This window comes from Stylophora pistillata, chromosome 3, assembly GCF_964205215.1.
Source record: "Stylophora pistillata chromosome 3, jaStyPist1.2, whole genome shotgun sequence".
Lineage (NCBI taxonomy): Eukaryota > Metazoa > Cnidaria > Anthozoa > Scleractinia > Pocilloporidae > Stylophora > Stylophora pistillata.
Genome location: NC_142521.1, coordinates 41,285,965 through 41,308,766, shown reverse-complemented (window position 1 = coordinate 41,308,766; position 22,802 = coordinate 41,285,965). Strand labels below are relative to the sequence as shown.

General features: G+C 39.4%; 1 protein-coding gene across 1 annotated transcript in view; it reads left to right on the top strand.

Moving 5' to 3' along the window:
• LOC111328931 (cadherin-23-like) overlaps positions 1-22,802 on the top strand; it is a 63,487-nt gene that overhangs the window by 20,614 nt on the left and 20,071 nt on the right. Inside the window, exons 30-56 of the mRNA XM_088754385.1 lie at positions 5,496-5,710; positions 6,555-6,807; positions 7,330-7,616; positions 8,364-8,538; positions 8,956-9,095; positions 9,588-9,770; positions 10,332-10,548; positions 11,282-11,560; positions 11,928-12,047; positions 12,429-12,702; positions 12,890-13,160; positions 13,267-13,374; positions 13,475-13,621; positions 14,285-14,422; positions 14,808-14,927; positions 15,401-15,488; positions 15,704-15,831; positions 16,066-16,287; positions 17,176-17,310; positions 17,822-18,002; positions 18,305-18,432; positions 18,804-19,013; positions 19,416-19,523; positions 19,787-19,906; positions 20,382-21,430; positions 21,876-22,049; positions 22,768-22,802. The exon at positions 22,768-22,802 is cut by the window's right edge and continues 110 nt beyond it. Of these exons, the coding sequence (XP_088610511.1) occupies positions 5,496-5,710; positions 6,555-6,807; positions 7,330-7,616; positions 8,364-8,538; positions 8,956-9,095; positions 9,588-9,770; positions 10,332-10,548; positions 11,282-11,560; positions 11,928-12,047; positions 12,429-12,702; positions 12,890-13,160; positions 13,267-13,374; positions 13,475-13,621; positions 14,285-14,422; positions 14,808-14,927; positions 15,401-15,488; positions 15,704-15,831; positions 16,066-16,287; positions 17,176-17,310; positions 17,822-18,002; positions 18,305-18,432; positions 18,804-19,013; positions 19,416-19,523; positions 19,787-19,906; positions 20,382-21,430; positions 21,876-22,049; positions 22,768-22,802 (5,505 nt within the window). The remainder of the gene's footprint in view (positions 1-5,495; positions 5,711-6,554; positions 6,808-7,329; positions 7,617-8,363; positions 8,539-8,955; positions 9,096-9,587; positions 9,771-10,331; positions 10,549-11,281; positions 11,561-11,927; positions 12,048-12,428; positions 12,703-12,889; positions 13,161-13,266; positions 13,375-13,474; positions 13,622-14,284; positions 14,423-14,807; positions 14,928-15,400; positions 15,489-15,703; positions 15,832-16,065; positions 16,288-17,175; positions 17,311-17,821; positions 18,003-18,304; positions 18,433-18,803; positions 19,014-19,415; positions 19,524-19,786; positions 19,907-20,381; positions 21,431-21,875; positions 22,050-22,767) is intronic.

Sequence of the window (22,802 nt, the reverse complement as noted above, 5' to 3'; positions counted from 1 at the left end):
GAAAGTGTTTTTGCACAACATAAAAACAAGAAGATATCATTCTCGCCTAACCTTCACTTGGTAGAGAAATCCATCCATGCATAACTTCCTATGACCAACCTTCTGAACTCCCTGTCCCTTGCATTGTTAATTAAGTTTTTCCTAATTGGTTCTGATTTCAATTGCGCCTGCGTTAATGCATGTAGAGCACCACAAGGGTTAGATGAACAGATTGAACCGTATAAATACCTTCATAATTCTCACTACTTCTGAGGTCCGGACGGTCGAGGGTTACCCATTAGAAATCAGCACCCCTCGTCCACTCACTAGACCTCATCTCTGTTTTACTATCTGTTGAAAGCTCTTTACAGGTTGGAGAGGAGTCATTGGTTGTCAGATCAAAATCTTTCAACGCATTTAATATTACACCGGCCGCTATTTGGAAATTAAAGCTAGCTTAAACCATCAAGCATGTTCAATAAATTTGGTAAAATAGGGGATCTATAGCCTTGACGAGAATTATAACTTCTGACATTACGCTTTCAGCAAATCAAATGTTCTGTCGTAATTACTCGAGCGATAAATTAACGAACCAGGAACCTCCGTCAAAACATTCAAACGAATTCGCATTTCAAATATGTTCTTGCGTGGTACTTTGTTGCCAATTCTGACCTGCGTAAACTTTGAAGTGTACTTATAGGAATGGTAACAAGCTTTATGGAAGGTCTCAGCACTGACTATTCTACCCAGAGAATGAAAACCGGAGAAATGTCGCTTCGACGCCATCCAAAAAATAGAGTCTTTCCTCAGTGTCATTTGCATCGTCAGAGGGAAATTCATATTTGTTTGTTCATGATCATTTGGTTAGCAAATAATTACAGCAGCCCTGACATTCTAGCTCTCGGGCTTAACCTGACTTTTCATTTTTGAGGTTAAACAAATTTAAGAGAAAATGCCGGAATAAGAAAAGGAAAACACTTCAAAGAGAATACTGTCAAGATAGCGCAATTTTTTATTTCGTACATTCTGCAGCTTTCGAAAACGAAAGCGTGGGATTTATAGGGATTGCGTTATCTATGACGTCAGGTGGTTACCCAGGTTACACGTGGCCCTTAAGCTGTTTGTTCCAAAACATGATATCATGCAAATACGATCCCTATGAAAATTATTCGCTCGATCTTTCGATAGTAAGCAGTAATGAATACAATAATTTTACAGTTCTACCCTTGGATTTCATTTTCATCGAAACTGAACTAGCTTTACATTCGGTTGCCTCGAAATTAAAATTTTGAGACGGTTTCATCTGGTCTATCAAAGCGTAACAAAAATTTGCATTCAGTACTCGCGTCTACTTTGCATGTCGACCTTAAAGTTACATTATATCATTGAAAGAGCGCAACGTGTTTTTGAAGAAGGTCCTATAGATATATATATAAAGCTCTGAGGAAGCTTATGAAGCCAATTTTTAATTCTACTTTGAGATTTCTTCAATTCTCCTACAATTTAGTGTAATTTGTTATCGTGTGTTGTTCGCGTAGTCTCTTAAGCGGAAGTCTGGATATGATCCGTCGTAAGGTGACTCTGGTGCAGTAAATCCGAATAAATGAATTTTTTTTTTTTTTATTGTTATTTTTACAATTTTTTTTATTGTCAGAGAGTATTTAATTTCTGTTTCGTTTCGTCACAATTGATTAGTCAAAACGCAGAGGACACTTAGATGGAACCGTTGTCTGTACTGCGCGTGTTCACGGCAATATCCAATATTGTGCACCACAGTTATTGAATCGTTTGGAGAGGAAATTATAAAAGTTAACGTAGACTAACTTGGAGTTCGAGGTCCGTATGAGAAGGGTTACCATTCCCCCCCTTTACCCTTCTCATAACTTGACTTCCTTTTACAGTATCTTTTTCTTGTTTCTTCTTTCATATTTCTAACTGCGGTTGAGAAACTTAGCTGAAAGATGAAACTTTATTCCTTACAGGAAATGAATATACACCAATGCATGTTAAAAAGTATTCTCAGGTTTAAAGTATGAATAAGAATAAAAAAAATTTCATAGAGAAAACAAACAAACAAACAAACAAACAAACAAACAACCAAAATAAGAACAAAAATAAATGATATGAATTCTAGAGGAGCGAACGGACAGCCACCATCGTCTATCCCTTAGCTGCTCCGACTGAGTCCGGCTCTTCTTTAATACCTAGACAACTTTGGTTTTCATCGAAAATGATTAAAACATTACATGAACTAGTTGAAGAAATAGGAATATTTTGATCGGTTAATTTTGGAATCCATACGTGAGCCTTAAAATGCTTCCTCTTTCTTATGACGCAAACGAGTCAACAGTTGAAAGTTTTTTCATCACACCGTTCTATAAACTCTTACCTACGCGTGCGCAAGGAAAGTCATCTATTCATATACACTTACCATAATCACCGGATAGTCTAACCCGAACCATATATAGATGTTAACCCACTATAACTAAATTCGAGGTCCGGATGGTTGAGGGTTATCTCACATGAATCCGACACCCCTCGCCGCTACTTGACCTCATCTTTTCGATTTTACCTCTCTGGCTCCTTTTTCTTAAGTTGTATTGCTACATTCATCTCCATAAGCAATGTCACTATGTTAATCTGGCGTCAAGTGAGGGTTTGTAGTGTATTTGAAAAGAAAATGGCACGAAACTGAAAACATAATCCTTTGAGGATACTTTTACTCTTCAAACACACACTTCACAGTATGTTTTGTACTAAGATGAAAGCCAATGACACATTCAAAAGGCCTCATCAGCTAAAATCTCGGTTTTAAATGAAGCCCTCGATTATGATTATGTCGACCAGTTCACCTATGGACCCTATGACGTCTGCATTACAATATAGAGACAAACGAAGGAAGGAAGGATTTATTTTAATCAGACGAATGTCCTCTTGCGTTAGATATGCATTAAGAAGGATTTTGCCAAGACGAGATTATTTGTAATAAAGTTCAGAAACGCATGTGAATGGTTGAACAGAAAAGTTGAATCAGTCAGTGATGTAAGTGCGTGACTGATACCTAATACGACATGTTCCCCTCATGAATAAATAATCACATCCAATAATCCCCTCATCTTTTCGATTTTACCTCTCCGGCTCCTTTTTATTAAGTTGTATTGCTACATTCGTCTCCATAAGCAATGTCACTATGTTAATCTAGCGTCAAGTGAGGGTTTGCAGTGTATTTGAAAGGAAAATGGCACGAAACTGAAAACATAATCCTTTGAGGATATTTTTACTCTTCAAACGCACACTTCACAGTATGTTTTGTACCACGATGAAAGCCAATGACACATTCAAAAGGCCTCATCAGCTAAAATCTCGGTTTTAAATGAAGCCCTCGATTATGATTATGTCGACCAGTTCACCTATGGACCCTATGACGTCTGCATTACAATATAGAGACAAACGAAGGAAGGAAGGATTTATTTTAATCAGACGAATGTCCTCTTGCGTTAGATATGCATTAAGAAGGATTTTGCCAAGACGTGATTATTTGTAATAAATTTCAGAAACGCATGTGAATGGTTGAACAGAAAAGTTGAATCAGTCAGTGATGTAAGTGCGTGACTGATACCTGATACGACATGTTCCCCTCATGAATAAATAATCACATCTGGTGAGTCATGCAATAAATATAGTTTCGAATCAAGGTTTTCGTCACAAATCATGTATCGCTTTTTACGGGGGATTTTCAGTACAGATTATGTTTGGGCATGAGAAGTTTTCACAGTTGTTTTTTTTTTGCCTTTTCTTTGTGACAAAGTTTCAGTCTTTGTGTATATGACATCACAATACCTCATTTCATCAATTCGTTTTGTTAGCGTGAGTTATTCATGCATTGCTTGCGTGTTCACGCGTGGTCACGTGTAGTCACGCTTAAATAGTCACATAGTCACTCTAATCACAGCGATATGAAACTAAAGTCTCAAAAGTCTCAAAAAGATGGAAATGCAATAAGATGAGAAAATTATTAACGATTAGCAGGCGAAACTAAAAGAAGCATTGATAATTATTGTTGGATAGGGGAACTATGAGACTTTCTAGCTAGCCCCTTTTAATTATTATTACATTACTATTGTTATCAGTATTATTGTTAATAGTATTATTTGTTACCATTTAATTATTGGTTGAAAATCAATAAATTTTTTAGACGTTTTGTTGTGTAGTATCGCTGAGTATTTTTACGAGTTCTGCCGTACACAACAAAACGTCTAATAAGAGATTTTTTATCCAACACGCCAAATTGTTATTTCAGTGCGGGAAAATTTCGCGGATATTTCTGAAGTACAAATATCGCGTGATATTTGTACTCGTCTCGCGCGTTATTTGTACTCTACGAAGCACAGTTGGATAATAAGACAAAATGTTCTTGATTTATCTTTCTCTTGTGAAACAGGGTACTCATAAATAAGTGGGGATGCGGTGGGTTCCCCGTTTTGCATGTGAGGTGTATATTCTGGAAAACTACCTTTAGCGTCTCTATACAACCTCTAGTTATTTTCAGTGCTTTAAAAACTGTGTTATACCAGTAGCCACATACAGTCTTTGACTGTCTATTTTTGTATTTGGACCTTTGTGCCCGATTTTTGACTTTGGACACCAGCGGCCGATATTTTATTTTCGACACTAGTGGCCAGTTTTGGGTTTTGGGTACTAGTGGCTGATTTTGGACACCAGTGGCTGATTTTTGATTTTGGTCACTGGCGGCCAATTTTGGTTTTTGGACACCAATGGCCGATTTGGATTTTGGACACTAGTGGCCGATTTTGGATTTTCATTCAGAAAGGCAGCTTATTGCGGTGGTAAATGATATGGAAAGGGTTTTAATCAAGAGAATACAAACTTAAGTTCTCCTGTTTCAATAGAATGCTCGGAAAAAATGAGACACCTTCAGAGATCCAAGTATTTTCTCGAGTTTTATCGTCCCACCAAGCACCATGCTCCTTAAAAAGATTATGCCGTTTTTGTCAAGCCATGTTTGCCATTCCTTGTAATGTGCCTGACTCAGGCTTTTCACAGGAAACGTAAGCTATAGGTGAAGGCGACATTCTCGACTTGTGTCAAACACTGTGGATTTTTCTTTAATTGATTTTCCCTTTCCAGAAGTAGGAGCGGGAGACGTTAATTTTAAAAATACATGCCATCTTGAAATGAATGTTTTGAAGTACAACCAGATCGAGAGTCTTGGCTTTGAATGGCTTTGGAAACTTTTACAATGGCGCTTTGATACCGTTCCTACGCTCTAATCTTTGTTACCGAGTCTTATGACGTTTGGTAGTTTTTCAAGCCCCACACGATTGAGGAATTTATTTTATTGTCAGTTGACCGTTTAAACTTCATGATGGAGGCAAAAAAAAAAAAAAAAAGAAAAGAAACTAAAACAAACAAACAAACAAACAAGCAAAAAAAGCAACAACAACGACTAAAAACAACTATTCAGATCATGTCTTAACTTTCGTATTGCTTTCCAGATAACTGCATTAGTAACCCGAGTTTGTGTGCAGAAGGGCTCTCCATTGCATTCTGGGTAAAGTTCGTCTCTGGTCAATACGTTATATCATCAGGCGGAGCGTCAGGGTTTGCCACTGGATTCGATTTTTATCGGGAGTCCGCGGCTGGTGACTTTAGGCTGGTTTTGCAAAACTCCACTAGTGAATGGAGTCTAAAATTGAACGACATACCAACGGTAAGATATGGTTTTAAATATTCCTGTTGATCCAAATCAATTTTGGAACAATATTTGACTTTACAATGAATATATGAAGTTCATATATTTTGAACTGCGGTATTAAATACGTATGATGCACGATCCTTCGCAGTAGATAGCGCTATTTATGCAATAGCGAAAATCAGACCTGAAAAAAATCAGGCCTGTACGGGATTCGAACCACTGACCTCTGCGATACTAGTGCAGCGCTCTACCAATTGAGCTAACAAGCCAACTGGGAGCAGGCCGTTAAGTTGATTCGTAATAAACCCGTGATGATAAATCAGATACACTGAACATATGAAGTTGACTTTGTTTAAACGACAACAGAGCGCTTGAACATCTAGATCCGATCAGAGGTCACTATTAGAAAGTTATTGTTTGAGAACGCCAATGAGATATCAAAGCGAATTTATACAAACGACTTTAAATTATCTGCCTGGTCGAGAGTTTCAGTAGATAAAGTTCCAGGACAGTTCGAGTATTGTGCGTTTGAGTGTCATCCTTGAAATCATGGCATTACGCCGAGAATTGAACTCAAAATGTTTCATTATGATCAATTTGATTCTTCAGAATAATAGCTTTAAGAGCCCTTCAACCTCCTCTTCCACTCTTAGCACCAGCAGGCAAAACTTGTTAAGAATCAAAGGCTTATCAAAGTTCAGTTTAGAACACATTCTGACTATAGCATTATGTTGGCTTAATTTACCATACCTTACCAGTGAAGCAATTTTTTAGACCAATCACAGAGCGAAGTGTAGGAAAAGAAATTTTTGATCGCTTTCACATTGAATTAAAATTGCCCTTTTTTCGATAAATACAGGATTGGTTTTACTTCACTTTTACATGGAGTGTAGAGGCAGGGTTACGTTACTTTCAAGACGGACAACTGATCGCATCTACACAAGCCCCAGAGAAAGTAACACGTGGAAGCGATATTTTCACCTCATTGACCATTGGCAAACCTAACAATGTTGAGAGTCCTCAGTATTATGGAAACTTATCGGTCAGCGATCTTCTAATTTGGCGCAAGCGCCTTACTGATGAGGAAGTCCTGCATTCCTATAAAATAACACGTAGGTGTTGATAAAACGTCTTCATCTCTGTCACGAGTAGTAACTTGGCCAAATCCAAACTTGGCAAACCCCATTTGTCATAAGAAAATGGTTTCGGTACAAAATGTATACCATGAATTTAAATGAGGAATTAGTCTGTCTTTCAGTTTTGAGGTCAGCGACGATCAGATAAAGTTGAAATTTTCAGTCCGGTAATATTAAAAATTATGTTATAGATGTGTTCCTTACACTTTGCCTTGCAGCATTCAAATTTCGATGCTTTCAAGCTGTCCTTTAATGTTGCTCCTAAACGTCAGTGGCCTCAAAATTGGAAATGAAATTTATTTATATCTCCCTTTTTTCTTTCTTTGTATCCCCTTTATTGCCCTACGACCAATTGACAACCCCAGGGCAACGAGATAAAATATATTTATTGCAATTTTATGTCAATCGGTTCGTCCTTCCTTCAGCATCCATTGATCAATTAGTTACTCTGTGGGTCTTTCAGGTTAGGTTTTATGAAATGAACTATTTCAATTCCAGGACATGTTACGGGGAAAGATATGCCAAGCTCTCCCCAGTACAAAGACAAATTCGCACTGTCAGACTATGGCGTAATAACTGCCATTGGAGTACTGGATCGAGAGACCAAGGCGAACTATAGTTTCGAGGTACGTGCAATGGATCTAGATCCAATTCACCCTCGATACAATACAACCGTTGTGGCAATACAAGTCCTGGATGCGAACGATAACCCACCGGTATTTGAGAATGCAAGCTACTTCGCAGATCTTCTGGAGCATTCTAGTGTAGGATTTGTCGCGTTGCAGGTGAAGTGAAAAAAGAATTTCTGTCATTTCTTCTTAAATAACATGCTTATTTAATTTCCCTTAGCTTGAGGCGGTGTTTCTGGGCGTGGAGTTGTTGCAATGCATCGCTGAAATTGTACCCAGGTTCTTTCGGGTCCCAAATAGTACAAGTTTTCTGTTTAGCTGAATGGCACTCCCTCTGTAACTTATCCCGACTTGCTGCTCCCACATGATAAGATGCACGTCCATTACAGGTTAATCCACAGAATTTCGTGAGGCTTTCTTGACGGTTCAGCTCCGCTACTCACTAATACTCCTGGGTGGAGAGAGGCACAAGTAATGTTTAGTGTCCTGGCCAAAAGCACAACATAATGATTCCGCCAGATCTCGTGCCCAGACCTCTCAATCCTGAGTCCCTTAAATTGCGGTCACATATCGCCGGGGTACCTTTTAAACGCACTAGGTAAGATGATATAGGTAATGCGGTCGGTCAGAGGTTAGTGCGCTTAGCTTCGGAGCGAGGGGTTATTGTGTTGTGGGACCTTCCTGAGAAGGAACCTTTTACGGTTGAAAGAAGCTTTTTTAATGGTAAATAGTTGAATTGTAGGCGCTATAACACCCGAGGACATCCTGTGATAGGTTAGCACTCCGTCGGGGAAGGCTAGCAACGTTTAGTAAAATTGCGATAAGCACTGGCATTGATGAACCACTAGTCTCTTTATTTTCAACACTAGTTTGTGACGTTTTCAATAAAACGCTTTTTGCTAGGTTCGGGCAGATGACACTGACCAGGGTGTGAAAAGCGTAGTATCTTACAGCATAGTCAGCGGTAATGTAAGGAATGCATTCACTATCGATGTTAGGACAGGAGAGATTAAAGTCGCTAGGGATCTGGACCGAGAAGATATGCATCAGTACGTGCTGGGAGTAGAGGCCAGCGACGGTGAGAAGTCTTTTCTAAGATAAGAAAAGCAATTTAACAAATAGATTATGAAAAATAAAAGGATATTAGCAGCGTTCAAAGCGGTATTGATTTTGCTAATTTAAAGTCTTCTTTACTGCCAGAAAAGGAGCATTATTTTTAAAACAATCAGAAAAAAACCTCTGTATAGCATCGTTATTTGTTGAATGGCTTTGCTTGGGTAAACTTTCTTGACATCAATTAGATGCAACTTGCTGATCAAGACTTCATTGTCACCTAGAAGGAACTTAAAAGATATTGTACCTCTTCTTCCCTGTGTTTGGTTTGTTCTTTCGTTTTTCGAATCTTGTATGCACATCTTATTGCAGAGTATTTCTATCGCACGATTTACGCGAGAGAGAGGATCTTACCAAGTTTGCCGGTATGTGTTTCTTTCAGGTGGTTCGCCGTCATTACAAAGCACTGTGCAAGTGACAATAAACATTGCAGATTTGAATGATAATGCCCCGAGCATTACACCAAGTTCTTACATTGCAGGCGTCATGGAGAATTTACCTTCTGGTCAAAGCGTTCTCAGGGTAAGTATCCAGGAGGTGTTCCCTTTCATGGCATACAAAGCTTTGTGCAGCGCTGAAAGTGTAGTTTTGGACCCCTTCAGTTTGAATCTTGTGATGTTTTCTTTGTTGTTGGAGTTATACGATTGACTAAGATTGGCGCACTGGTATTCACACCGAAAGGCTCTTGGCGCGAGCCCTGGCCTATCTGGATTAATGTTTCTTACTCTCAAGCAAGAGACTTTTAAGTTAAAACTCTCCGTATGCCTTTCCCCATCTAGAAATACAGATAAGGACTAGCAAAATTTCACAAAATTCCGATATCATGGTGGTGGGAGGTAAGCTGCGTTGAATTAGCATCTCATCCTGGGGGAGTCAGTGACAGTGTATCAACTTTTATCTTGAGATTCCGATGTAGTTTGTATTCCACAAAAACTTTTCTCTGTTCATGGAGCCATTTCTCATGTCATACCCTTCTAACTCCCAGAGGTGTCTTTGTCCTTTATTCCCATACAGCTCTCGGTCAAAGATGCCGATCATGGCTCAAATGGGCGAGTTACTTTTTCTGTAAACAGCAATAAGTTTGCTGTAAATTTAACAACTGGCATTCTCTACACAACTCAACCGCTGGACAGAGAGGAGCAGGCTCAATACCAACTGACTGTAGTGGCTACTGATGGGGGAGGGGGTGCTGCAAAGGTTTGGAACTAAGTTATTTTTATTGGTTAGCTACAGTAGGAATATCAGATAAAATCAAGGGCCATTACTTGAGCGAACCACAGTCTTACTCTGCGTCTTTTTAATAGTTACGTTTAAACAGTTTAGTTAAGTTTCAGGTTTAAAATAAAAAGGAACAAAGGAACACGAAGAGGAAGCGTTTGTTATAGTAAACCCGGTTAATAATAAAATGCAGAGGGAAAAATAACTTCAAGTGAACAGAGAACAAATTAGCTTATATGTTTCTCTTCTTCTTTCGATGAAGGTCGTATTTTTCTGTCTAATTTCATTTATATTACTCTGAGATTTTCAGACATTTTCAAATGATTCTTTCGAATGATTGCCGTGATACATTCCTTTCAATGTACCCATGCTTGATTGCTTTCGGAGCTTATTGGGACAGCAATTTTGGGGCGAAATTCTTCTTTCTCTTCGGGGACTGTTTCGCAAACATGTGTAACATGTAAGCGAGGAAGGTCAAGCCCTTGCTTAAATTTTTGTTTTCGACATGTTTGTCATTTCCATTCTGTCTTTTTTCTACAGAGCACAAGTGTGTCTTTAGAAGTTAACGTCGAAGATCAAAATGACAACCGGCCACAATTCACTGAGTCTGTTTACTTGGTAGCTATCAGTGAGAATGCCACTGTGTCGTCATCCATCATTCGGGTGTCAGCTGATGACCCAGATTACGGCAATAACGCTGATTTGATATTCACTCTCACGGGAGGGGACGGGGTCTTTGCGATCAACAGAACATCTGGTAAGTGTATTAAATTTTCATAGGGTAAGAAAACCTGGATTACTTTATGGTTTACTTTTTATCCTGACCTCTGACCGGTCTAGAAATTCACTAAAAGTAAAGGGAGGCGCAGTGGCGTCCTGGTTAGTGCGCTCGACTCTGGATTGAGCGGTCTGGGTTCGAGCCCTGGCCGGGGACATTATGTTGTGTTCTTAGGCAAGACGCTTTACTCTCACAGTGCCTGTCTTCACCTGGGTGTTTAAATGGGTACCGGGGAATTTAATACTGGGGGGGGGGGGGGTAACCCTGAGATGGACTAGCATCCCATCCAGGGGGGGAGTAGAAATACTCCTTACAAAAACCGGAGGTAAGTACCGGTCTGATGAGCTACTTGGCTCATAAACAAACAGACTCTAAAACGAAAACAAATTAAAGCTTACAAAAGGGTACCGAGTTTATTCATTCCTACCCAGTGTTGTTACTGACTCTATTTGATAAATTCCTTTATTCTGATTGGTCGTGGATTTGTTCATCTGTGGTATCCTAACACTCAATCATGAAAAGTAACGAAAACGTTTCCTTGCTCTGAACGAAGTGAAATTGCAGCCATCTTAACAGACTTTTTTTTTTAACCCAGAATTTGTTAGTAAATTCAAGTTCCAGCTGAATGTCGTCACAGCGTCGGAGTTCAATCTATAAAAATAATTACAACTAATTGAGGCCATATTTTGAAAACTTTCTTTTGTTATTTTAGGCGTTATCAGCATCGTGACCAAAGTTGATCGTGAAACCAAACCCAACGGCTATTCACTGATTGTGACCGCGAGAGATCATGGGTATCCCGTGCCCCAATCTTCTACGGTCTTGGTCAATGTAACAGTATCTGACGTGAACGATAATGCTCCTCGGTTTGATAAATTTACGTATTTAGCTGAAATCAGAGAGGACAGTGATATCGGTGCAGTTGTTACCGCAGTTCATGCAGTGGATGAAGACGAAGAATTGGCTGGGGAGATTGTGTACTCCATCACAGGTCTAATAACTCACTGAAGACTTGCAAATTTGTTGTCAAAGTTTAAGAAACAATTCGTGACTCGTTGAAACAAAATTATCACCCATCATTGTTTCACTTCCATGAGAGAATCGGTTTAGTTTGAAATTTAAGCATAGGAAGTCTATTTTCTTTCGCTAGAAATGCTTTATTTCGCCTAACATGGCCAAGCACGGAGGCAAACATCTAGGACTGTAAATTTTAATTTTATTTAGAAGGTGATCACGACTCAGGAGTTTTGAGCCGATCCGAAAGCAATAGTTTCCAATTCTTTTTTTAATTTCGGGTCAATTCTAAGGCCTGTTCACCTTAATTCTAGCTTGAATTTTCGTTTTGTTGTTGTTTATAGCTGGTAATGATGGAGGCGTGTTCTCCATTGATTCATCGGGAAATATAACAGTCATTAAAAAGTTGGACAGAGAAACGAAGAGTGCTTACGAACTGACAGTTACTGCCCAGGACCGCGCAGGTAGGCCAATAAAATTGATGACAACTAGTCCATTCAAAGAGATATTTTCTTGGTTATGATTTGGACCAGAAAAATAAGGGTTTTTTTTATTACAAAGGCCTTGAGTAACCTGGTTAATTATTTTATTTCGGGTTGATAATAACAATCAATTGCCAAGGTAAAAAATGCGCTCAACTTTGGTTCCCGCGTCCGTGTAACAGAGGTTTCCGCTGATTTCAGGTTCATCTTACCGTAAATGTAGGAGAAAAAACAATTTGGGACGTGCGCTAATGTTTGCATTACGCAGGGTGTCTGCTAATTATGGGATCCGCCATAGAAAGGTTTCGGTGTAATATTGTTTGCCATTAAACTTTTTATTACATTTCATACTCTGATTTTCAGGGGAACCTAAATCTGCAAGTGTTGAAGTGGATGTCAACATAGCTGATGCCAATGACAATCCACCATTCTTCCGTGCGCTCCCGCTGACCATTCTGATCAGCGAGTCTGCACTTCCTGGCATGCCTGTCTATACCTTGATCGCCGATGACCCGGATGTTGGCAGTAACAAAGTTCTCACCTACGCGGGGTACTCCGCTGAGGGAAAATTTGCAATCAACGCAGATACTGGAGTAATAACAACAATTGGGAAGTTAGACTTCGAAAAACAACAGAAGTAAGTGAGGCAATGTGCGTCCTGGACTCCTTCGTGTTTGTTGTTAGCCCATTGGAACTGATACATGTTAAACACCAAGACTCCTATTAAGCTACGTGTCAAATGGTACTGTAATGTAACTTACACAAAAAGAAAGTCGTCGGAATTTCATCTAGCGTTGTTTTCACCGACTTCTCTTTCTCTCTAGTTACACATTCTATGTCGTGGCAATGGATCAAGGCACTCCACCGCTCAACAGCTCTAAACTTCATGTAAACATCACTTTGGTTGATGAAAATGACAATAATCCCAAATTCGAGCGGCCCATGTATAGTGTGGAGGTCTGGGAGAATGAGACAATCGGTGGTCACGTGGTTCAGGTCAAGGCGACGGAGAGGGACTCGGCCATTGGGTCTCGTATTGGGTATAACATCTCGGCTGGTGATCCATATGGACAGTTTAAGATATTTTATGACTCGGTGAGTTGTTCAATTGGAGCCTTGAAGAGAAATCGTCACCTTGAGATGCACACTGATTTTTCGCCCAAATGGCATTCTAAAAAATTAAAACTTATTTTTTTAATAGGGAATCATCGTAGTTCTGAAGCCTCTTGATAGAGAAAATATACCAAACTATACGCTTCGTGTGAGGGCCACAGACAACGGGAACCCACCTCGGTACGGTGAAACATCGGTGAGTTACTTTATACAGTTAACTTGCGATAAGAATGTAGGTCAGCAATTGAAGAGCAGAAGATAGTAAAATGTAATAAGATAAAATCAATTTGTTTCAGGTGACAATTTTGCTGAAGGATATAAATGACCGCACCCCAGTTTTTCAATTCCAAGATTACCAGAGTGAAACTTCAGAAGACAGTTCTGTGGGGACCAGTGTGACAACAGTAGAAGCCACAGACAAAGATAGCCTGGAGAATACAGTGGTATTATTCCTGTTAACGTTCCTCAAAGCAAACGGTCTCAAAGACGTTGATTAGAAATAATACGATCTGCATTATAGTTTTCCCCTGTAAGTGACAGTGACCATTAGGTCCTCACTGGTAAACTGCAATGAAAACAATGGCAGAGAATGATGAAATAATTAAAAAAAGTGTCGACTTCGTCAAGAATTAAATCCGTACGACGCTACCAGTTTAACGCTAATCAAGTAAAATGCGAAAGCAACATGTTGAGAATGGGGCTGATTCAGAATACAACCATTTTATTTTTCTTGTGAATCTTGCATTGTTACGCAGGGCTCAATCATCAGTTATGTAGGGCTTATCTTCAACCATGAGTTGAAAACTATGCAATTTGGGATACGGACACAAATTTTTATTCTATTCCCGTCAGCTATTAAATTATCAACCTGAAAATCAAAACTTGGGATTGGTTTCCCAAAAGTTGGGAAGCTCTAAATGAGTATAACGATGTCTGTGCTAAGCAATTTTTGATTTCTCCTCTGTAAAAGCGTGTATGATACCCAACTTTTGGGGGGTTTTATTAGTTCAAGGCAGAACTAAAGGATAATGTGATTGAAGCAGGAAAAACTCTTTAGAGAGCCATAAGCTTAGCTCGCAATATTTCTGGTCTCTCTGCTATTTTAGCTGACATACAGCATTCTGAGTGGTGATCCGAATGGCAACTTTGGCATAACGACGACCAAAAGTGGCGGGAAATACCTTGGGGTGATAACCGTGGCAAAGCCACTGGACCGGGAAACAAAAGATCTTTACAAACTAATCGTAAGTAGACCATGATGTTAAATATTTGCCGCCCTATTTTTATCATAGTTTGCGTTGTAAATCTAGTAACTTGCTCTCGATTGTGGTCCGGCTTGAGCCCCACTGTTATGTTCATGGGACAGAAACTTTAAGAGTTGACTAATACTCTCAACTTCTCAACCGGGGATAAAAATTATCTCCCGGTAAACTGCTAAGGAAACTGAAAGAAAAAAAAAACCAGCAACAACAACTGAAAAATCCAAAGTCCATGTCAAGGTCTGATGCTACGGAAATTGGGATGCAAGCTCCGACATTAATGGTGCACATTAAGGTTCTTAAATTTTCAAACGTTTTGTCTTATCTTTTGAGTAACCCGCTTGACTGTAATTCACTCCAATCGTTTTAGATATTTGTGTCAGACGGTCTCCACAACAGTAGTGTGATACTGGAGATCCGACTCACGGATGTGAATGACAGGAATCCAGAGTTTAATGCCTCGATTCAATATTCAGCAGATGTGCCAGAGGTGAGTCGTAAGGGTTTGTGCCAGATTGCATAATTCTTTTCAATGCTTTGGGTGTCTGAAATGACGATTAGGGCTCAGTTGTTTAAATAAGGATTAGTTTGTCCTCCATTAACTTTTGCCTACTTTAGATTCATTATCATTCTTCTGTGATTTTTGTCTCATTGAACTTTACTTGTGAAATAGATTCAATTGAATGCAAGTATCGATTTTCGTTTAAACAACCTTACAAAAGCAATCGTACACAAGCAATCTTACACATGGAACGTTACTACAGGAATTTACCTGACTTTCCCTACGAGAGCAGATTCAAGAAAGTCAGTTATGATGAATTTAAGTGCCAGAGAAGTATTTGCAAACCCGAGAAGAAAGAAGAGTGGCGCCTAAAATCGTCGTTTGCTCTTTTACCATTTACTGTTGTCAAATTCTTTCGTGTCGCAAACAGAGACTCTAATTCCTTTTTTTTCTTTTGGTAGATGTCACCTAGCGGACTGTTTGTTCTCCGTGTGCGGGCGACTGATGCGGATCTCGGCGACAATGCAAGAATAACGTACAGCCTTGAAGGTACTGCACGCAAAACATCAACTGTTTTGTTTGTTTACTGAATGATTTCGTCAGTTTTTTTTTCGCGTCAAACCTATTCGAAGCTCTGGTACATTCGTATGGGAATAATATTATTCGAGCATCTCTAGAAAACCGTGCGAGTAGGGGTTTGGTTCATTGCTTGCGATGAACGCAACAAAAGTATTGATTGTTGCACTGAATTTTTTTCGTGACAGGATCAGACGGTAAATTTACTGTTGAGGCAAACACCGGTGAAATCAGGACAGGTCCAGCTTACCTTGACAGAGAGGGAAAGGGTGTTTATCGAATGACTGTAGTGGCAACCGACACAGGAAACAAACAGGTGAGCGAGAGATCGATCTGAAATGTTCTTACTTTCCTCTGCACAAACAACAGCACTGAGATTCCTGTCAGACATGGCTATTCTTTTTCTTATCTTGGAGGAAGTTTATGAGTTATGACCCATTGCAATTGACGATATTTAATAATCATGTTTGCTTCAGCAAAAACTCCTACTGAAACGAATAAATCACAAAAAAATTCAGTTTTTACATATTTTGCTTTCTTTATTTATCAGGGTCGCAAGGAAGTGACTGTTCACGTGACAGACATAAACGACAACTCTCCAAAGTTTGTTCCACAAGTCATGACGGTGACACTTACTGAGGGCAACGATACGGCGGGAATATACGTGATACAAGTAAATGCTACCGATTCGGATGCCGGGGACAACAAAAACATTACCTACTCTATCAATGGAGGAAATCTGGGAGATGTCTTCCTTATTGATGGAAACACGGTAAGATAAAAGGAGTCATAATGTTTGCAAAGGATTTAAGGAGAAAATCTTGTTTTTATTTGTAAGGCAAGTGCAGGTTTATGTTCATATACGAGCAAATAAAACAGTTATATAGGTAGAGTAAAACATTTTGCAAGGGCGTCTGCATGGACTTTAAGCAAGCCACGACGGCTACGGCAACGAGAACGTGGAAAAACAATAGATCTAATTGGCAGAACAATAGCCCAGCACGTACGTTTTAAAACTTTGTACATTTCTTAGCCGTCCTTTGCAAAACAACAACGTGAAATCACCAAAATTTGCGTCGTCTGCGAAGCGAAACCGCGGCGGCAAATTATTTTAATTTACATTTAGAACTCAACGCTACTTTTATGCGTTATGTTGAGTTTGAGGTCTGGCGCCCTATGAGACGGTAAACACATGCAGCCATTTTCGAAATTTTAACTAAAAGTAGAAACTCATTTTTTAATCGACGTCTTCCGTGGCGTTGCCGTCCTGACTGCTTAAAGTCCCTGTTACAAGCAGGGTGGGGGTTGGGGGGATTGGTAACTTTAGACTATGCTATTGAGGGTTCACGCCAAGTTGTTTTTTTATTGAAAACCCAGGGGATCACCTACACCGTTCGTACTTCTTCCCACTATCTGTACCCTTCGAGTCTGCATGGCATTATTTTGTTCCATATCTTTTGTTTGAAAATGGAAGCTCAAATTGCAAGCATCGATTTCGTTTGGTACTCTCTCCTTTTACTAGATCTTTAGCAGTTACTTTTGTACGCAGTAGAAAGTAAAAGTTTGAACAAGTTTGTTTGAAGCTTGAGTTTTTCTTAAAAAAAAAAATATTAAGGTTCATTCTTCGCTCATCATTCACATGCCTTTTATTTCTATTCAGGGTTTGATCACGACATACAAAGACCTTGACCGGGAGGCACCTGGGCTGGCAGTCGATAAGCACGGCAGGGGAGTGTATACGTTATTGGTCGCTGCCACTGACCATGGCTCGCCTAAACAGCGAAATACGGCTACGGTAATTTATCGAAGCTCCGTTGTTTATGAGAATGTTACATTTACATGATCCTCCTATTTGCATTTATCGATGAACGTTTTGATTGCTTGCAGTGTGTCGTTGTTTCGTCGTCAATCGTAGTCAAAACTGATCCTTTCCTTCTATCTACCTTTTCCTCAGCCCTTCTATTTTGTGAAGTTGTTCATCAGGATGGGGGTGGTGTAGAAGAAAACGAAAAGTAAAAACGTTTTTTTGCGATATAGAATTGCGATATAGAATTACACTTCGAAAATCTCGCAAAGGTTGTCGAGATTTCCTTCATTATCGCCGACAACAGTTCTTTGTTGGACCAAAACCAACAATCACACTACACTTTCTGATACCTTTTACTTCGCTGTCTGTAAGTCTACAATCGAAGTTTAAATCATGATTATTTTGCGAACTCAACCATGGTTAATATTGTATATCTTATACGCAATTATTTCAAAGAAATTGCTTGCTTGCCCATGGAAACTGGAAACTCTCTTTTCAGGTACATGTGCTTATCGAGGATATAAACGACAATACACCGTTGTTCCCACCTAATGGATACAATGTTAAGATATCGGAAGGAGCCAAAGCTAATAGTGACGTCATTGCTGCAGTTGCTGTTGACCCGGATGCTGGAAATAATGGGAAACTTGTTTACGAGTTGATATCCGGTAACACAGGAGGTATGTTAGTACTCTCTCTGATTTGCAGTTGTTGGCGCGCGCATTAAGTTCCACAGACTTAATTCTTTAGTCTTCGAACCCCAACAGATCTAATTTCCGAAGGATCATCCCCCTGTCCAAAGTATATTTTCGATCGATCACATGGTGTGGTCGCCCGGTCATAGAAAGAAGGCTTTTACACTGAGTCCTTGACAATGACTGACGTTTCTATTATTTAATGAATAGTACCTCAAGAGAAGGAGCATTTTTTATTGAAACTATCACATACCTAACAAAATTGAACCCTTATTTTTTTTTAAAAGGCGATTTTTCGCTGGATCCTCAGACAGCCATGATCAGAACTCGCAAGAATCTTGAGCGACAACAGACATTCTCCTACAATCTTACCATTGGCGTGTCAGATCAAGGAAAACCTGCACGGATTGCAACGGTAAGTATAAACTTTCTAGCATCTTTTACGAGACTTCAGTCATTTCCTAAGTAAATATGCCCATTTTTTCACACCTATTCCCTTGCTTTACTTTACAGCGCACTCTAGTTTTTTGTGGCACTGAAGGTAGAAAAGCGCGTGTCTAAAAATCAATTTGGCCGCCAAAGGTCCAGAGGCTTTTTTTTATTCAGTCATCGCCAATTTTTCTTATTCCCTCTCAATTTTTTTCTCGATAAAGTCGTCAAAAAATTCTTAATCTACGCATTTGCAGTGTTTCCTTATTGTTCTATGGAGCTCTCAGATCAAGACCTTTTAACATTAGCTTGTGGAGCATTGACTTCCATATCGTAATGCATTTTACTTCTCTTTAGACTCAAGTCTACATTGAAGTTGGTGATATAAACGACAACGACCCAGTCTTTGATCCGGTCAACTACACAGTGTCTGTGTTTGAAAATTCACCCGTGGGGACAGCCCTAATAAATGTTACAGCAACAGATGCGGACAGCGGACAAAACGCTCGGATTACCTACAGTGTCACTAGAGGGGATCCTTTCTCTGTGTTCACTGTCGATACGCAGGTACACCAACAATGAGGTCTTTTTCTTAAAAAAATTGAGAGCCCCTCAGAACAACGGCAGTGTAACGGAATACGATCAAGCTTAGAGTTTGTAATGGTCACATTAAATTCTGAAAATTCCCCACTACCTAAATTAGATTGTGAAAGAAGGAAGATAAAGTATATAGAAGTGGTGGATGAGAGAAACGGGTACTGAGATAAGCAAGAGTGAACAAAATAGCAAACAATATACAGAAAAGGCATGTCAGTCATTTAAATTGAAGTCGTTTTAATTTCTTTCTAAAGAAAGTGGGATATCAATGAATGAATTATCTTTTGGAAATATCCTTTGGGAAGTATAAAACATATAAATAATTTTGTCCTTGACATTGAACTCTTGTCTGTTCTTGCACTTTTCGTGCAGGGAAGTTATGGAACGGTTAAACTTAAAAGTCATGTTGATCGGGAACAAAGAAACAACTACACTCTAACTGTGACCGCGGCTGACGGAGGAGTTCCACTCAGTAGGAAGGTAATATTCAAGCAATAATATTAAGAAAAAAAAAATCAGCAATATTCAACTGAATGTCGATATTAATTCGAGATTGCATCGGTTTCGTGTTACAAAGCTCTGTTATTGGTCGACCCAATTTGTCCCACTCTCTTAACCAATCAAATCATTTATCCAGGAGGTTTCATTGATTTAGTTTTTTAAATAGATACATATTTCGTTCATTGATGGCTAAGACTATCCTTTTGATATTATATTCGATTCAATCCTGTGTTTCTTTGTAGGCTTTTGCTACAGTGTTTGTAACAGTAGTAGATGTGAACGACAACGCACCAAAGTTTACTCAAGCTATGTATACTGGGAATATAATGGAAAACTCCATAGCTGGGACGACTGTGAACATGGTGAGTACAGATAGGCTAAAAGATAACTTTGTGAGGCGGAATGATAGTCTGTAACAAACCTTTTTCTGAAGAATAGTTGAATGGATCGTTAGCATTTTTCAATACCACGTTTTTACTTATGCGATTAGAACCTATTTGGCCTTAAACTCTCCATGAAGCACATTGTAAACTTCCATTTTTGAAGGAATGCGGTGTCCTGGTAAATTGTAGAGTTTGTATGAACTCTTCCATGTTGTAGAAGACTCAAAAGTAACTCTCCTATTTACATTGATCCTTGCAAGACGCTTTTGCCGCACACGTAGGGCAAACATTTGGCCCTGCTCACGAGCGAGTTTACTCTTGTGCAGTCGGGAGGTGATCTATTCGCAAAAATTAGAGAATATAATGCTCTAATCACAGCAGTTATTCAAAATTTTTTCCTGCGCTCGTAACGAATTTTTAAAATCCTTCTTGATATGTTCGTTTTCTTTTTCAGCACCAAAAGATTAAAGCTACAGACCTTGATGAAGGTCTATACGGAGAGATCCGCTATCACCTCAATGGTTCCGAAAGACATCAGTTTGCCATTGATCCAATTACAGGCATCATTTCCACGCGAAAATTTCCTCTGCCGACACTGGACCACGAGAGGATTGAAAACTATTCCTTTTTTGCGGTAGCTGTTGACGAGACGGGCTTTGGGCATGCTTCGTCCGTGCCTGTTAGGATACAGGTTATCGACGTTAACGACAACGTTCCCAGATTTGAACCAACGACGAAAAGTGCAACTATCAGTGAGGATTCTCCAGTTGGTTTCTCAGTGACAAACGTTTTTGCTGTAGACCCAGATCATAATCTTAACGGAAAAGTGTCTTATTCGCTGATTTCTGGAGCAGATGGAAAATTTGAGATTGGAAGAAGCGACGGAGTTATTCGCGTAATTGGTGATCTGGATCGAGAAATGAAAGAACACTATGTTCTAAATGTTTCAGCTTTAGATGGTAGTTATTACCCGCTAGAAGGTTTTGGTTTTGTTCATGTTACTTTGTCAGACGTGAACGACAATATACCGCGATTTGAAAAATTGGTCTACAAAGTTACAATCTCAGAAGATTCCTCAGTCGGTAGTTTACTTGTAAATCTCACAGCTAAAGATCCAGATTATGGGTTAAATTCTGATGTATCGTACTCCATGAGCCACCCTAAGTTCACGATTGACCCCAAAACGGGGAGCGTGACAACCACAGGGAAACTGGACCGAGAAACTCAAGACACATATTCATTCATCGTACGTGTTCAAGATGGTGGAGGTCTGGGATCAAGTGTAGCTGTAAATGTGGTGATATCAGACACAAATGACAATTCTCCTTATTTCCTGAGCGAGAGGTACAAGACCGACGTTATTGACAAGACGCCGGTTGGTACAATAGTGTTAACCATTGTTGCAGAAGATAAGGATGTCCATGAAAATTCCCGCATTGTATATCTCATTGCTGATGCGAAGGACGACTTGTTTAGTGTCGACCCAGAAGACGGGTTTATAAAGTAAGTTAAAGACTTGTTTTCGTTTCATTACTTTTAAATAGAAACCCTTACATACAATATCAGAGAAATGCTTTGAAAGCAGTCAAATGAGTAAATGTGTATATTTTTAAACTTTATTTTGCTTCATGTCATTTGTTATTCTCAAAAGGAGTGCCATTGAAGCGATAAGGTAGATTATATCGATACCCAGATTATATGAACTCGGAGAAAGATCTCAAAAGCAACGTAGGGAATCCAACTTTTTGGGGATGTCCGAAGAGAGGCATGCAAACCAAAGCCAATTGATCGCAGTTGCTATCTAAATTACGAATAACATTTTACCTCATCCCATGCAATTCAAATTGTATTATTTGTTGGATTAGGGTAAATTATATCGTTATTTCTAATCCAGCTTCTTTGATGATCCAGCTTAATGTTTAATTTCGTATCTCATTTTTCCTGTCAGGGTTCACAAGCCAATCAATCGTATCGATCTCCTCCGACGTGATGTGATTGACGTCAATGGTTCCTTCGTTTTTAAGGTGGTGGCACGTGATCAGGGTATCATTTCTCGTTCATCCAACATCACAGTAGAGATGAACATTGTGGATGCAGGCGATGACAGTCCAGTGTTTAACAGGTGAAGGCAGCATAACGAAGAAATGAGCCTTTGACCGGGATGATGATTGACCTACTTCAGAAAAGACCAAATTTTGAATGACTTCTGGAATGTTTGACAGACTTAGTTTGATTAAGTTAAATTTTAGTTAAATAAAAATTTACTAAGGTAGGCTCCACGAGCTTAGTGGGTATTTGTAATTAGCGGTCATTCTTATGAATGCAGGATTACATGTAAGTTTGCAACTTTTTTACAGCTAGAATCTTCGAGTTAATGAGCTGTTTGGAAGCCGTTGTTTTCAGCAGTTATAAACGGTTTTGTAGCGGTAGCTTTTAATTAAGTCCTTCCCCACCCGGACCCTCCCTTTTTTTGCTTTTCAGTGATCTAATTAGTGTTGATAGGTGCCTGGCATGGGGGCTCAATGCTGGTTTGTAGGAATGTGTCAGACATAGAGGTAGTATTCCATCTGGTGGCTGACTGGCGAGAATGATAGGCGCGGTATACCCCAAGCACCCGCCTTCCATTTCAGCGAGCCAGCGTATAGGACTTGACCTCTGTAATGGAAGACTAACGAACAGCTAAATGGGAGACAAGATGATCCGACTGAATATCCGACTGCCTGACGAAGGCTATTACACGTAATAAAAGAAACATCAAAATTGATCAACGAAGTGGTTCTGATTCTGCCATTTGATAGTGAATATTACTTGATGGTTTTCATCTTTTCTTTGCATCGTAGATCATCTTATGTAGTCAATGTTACGGAAAACCAAC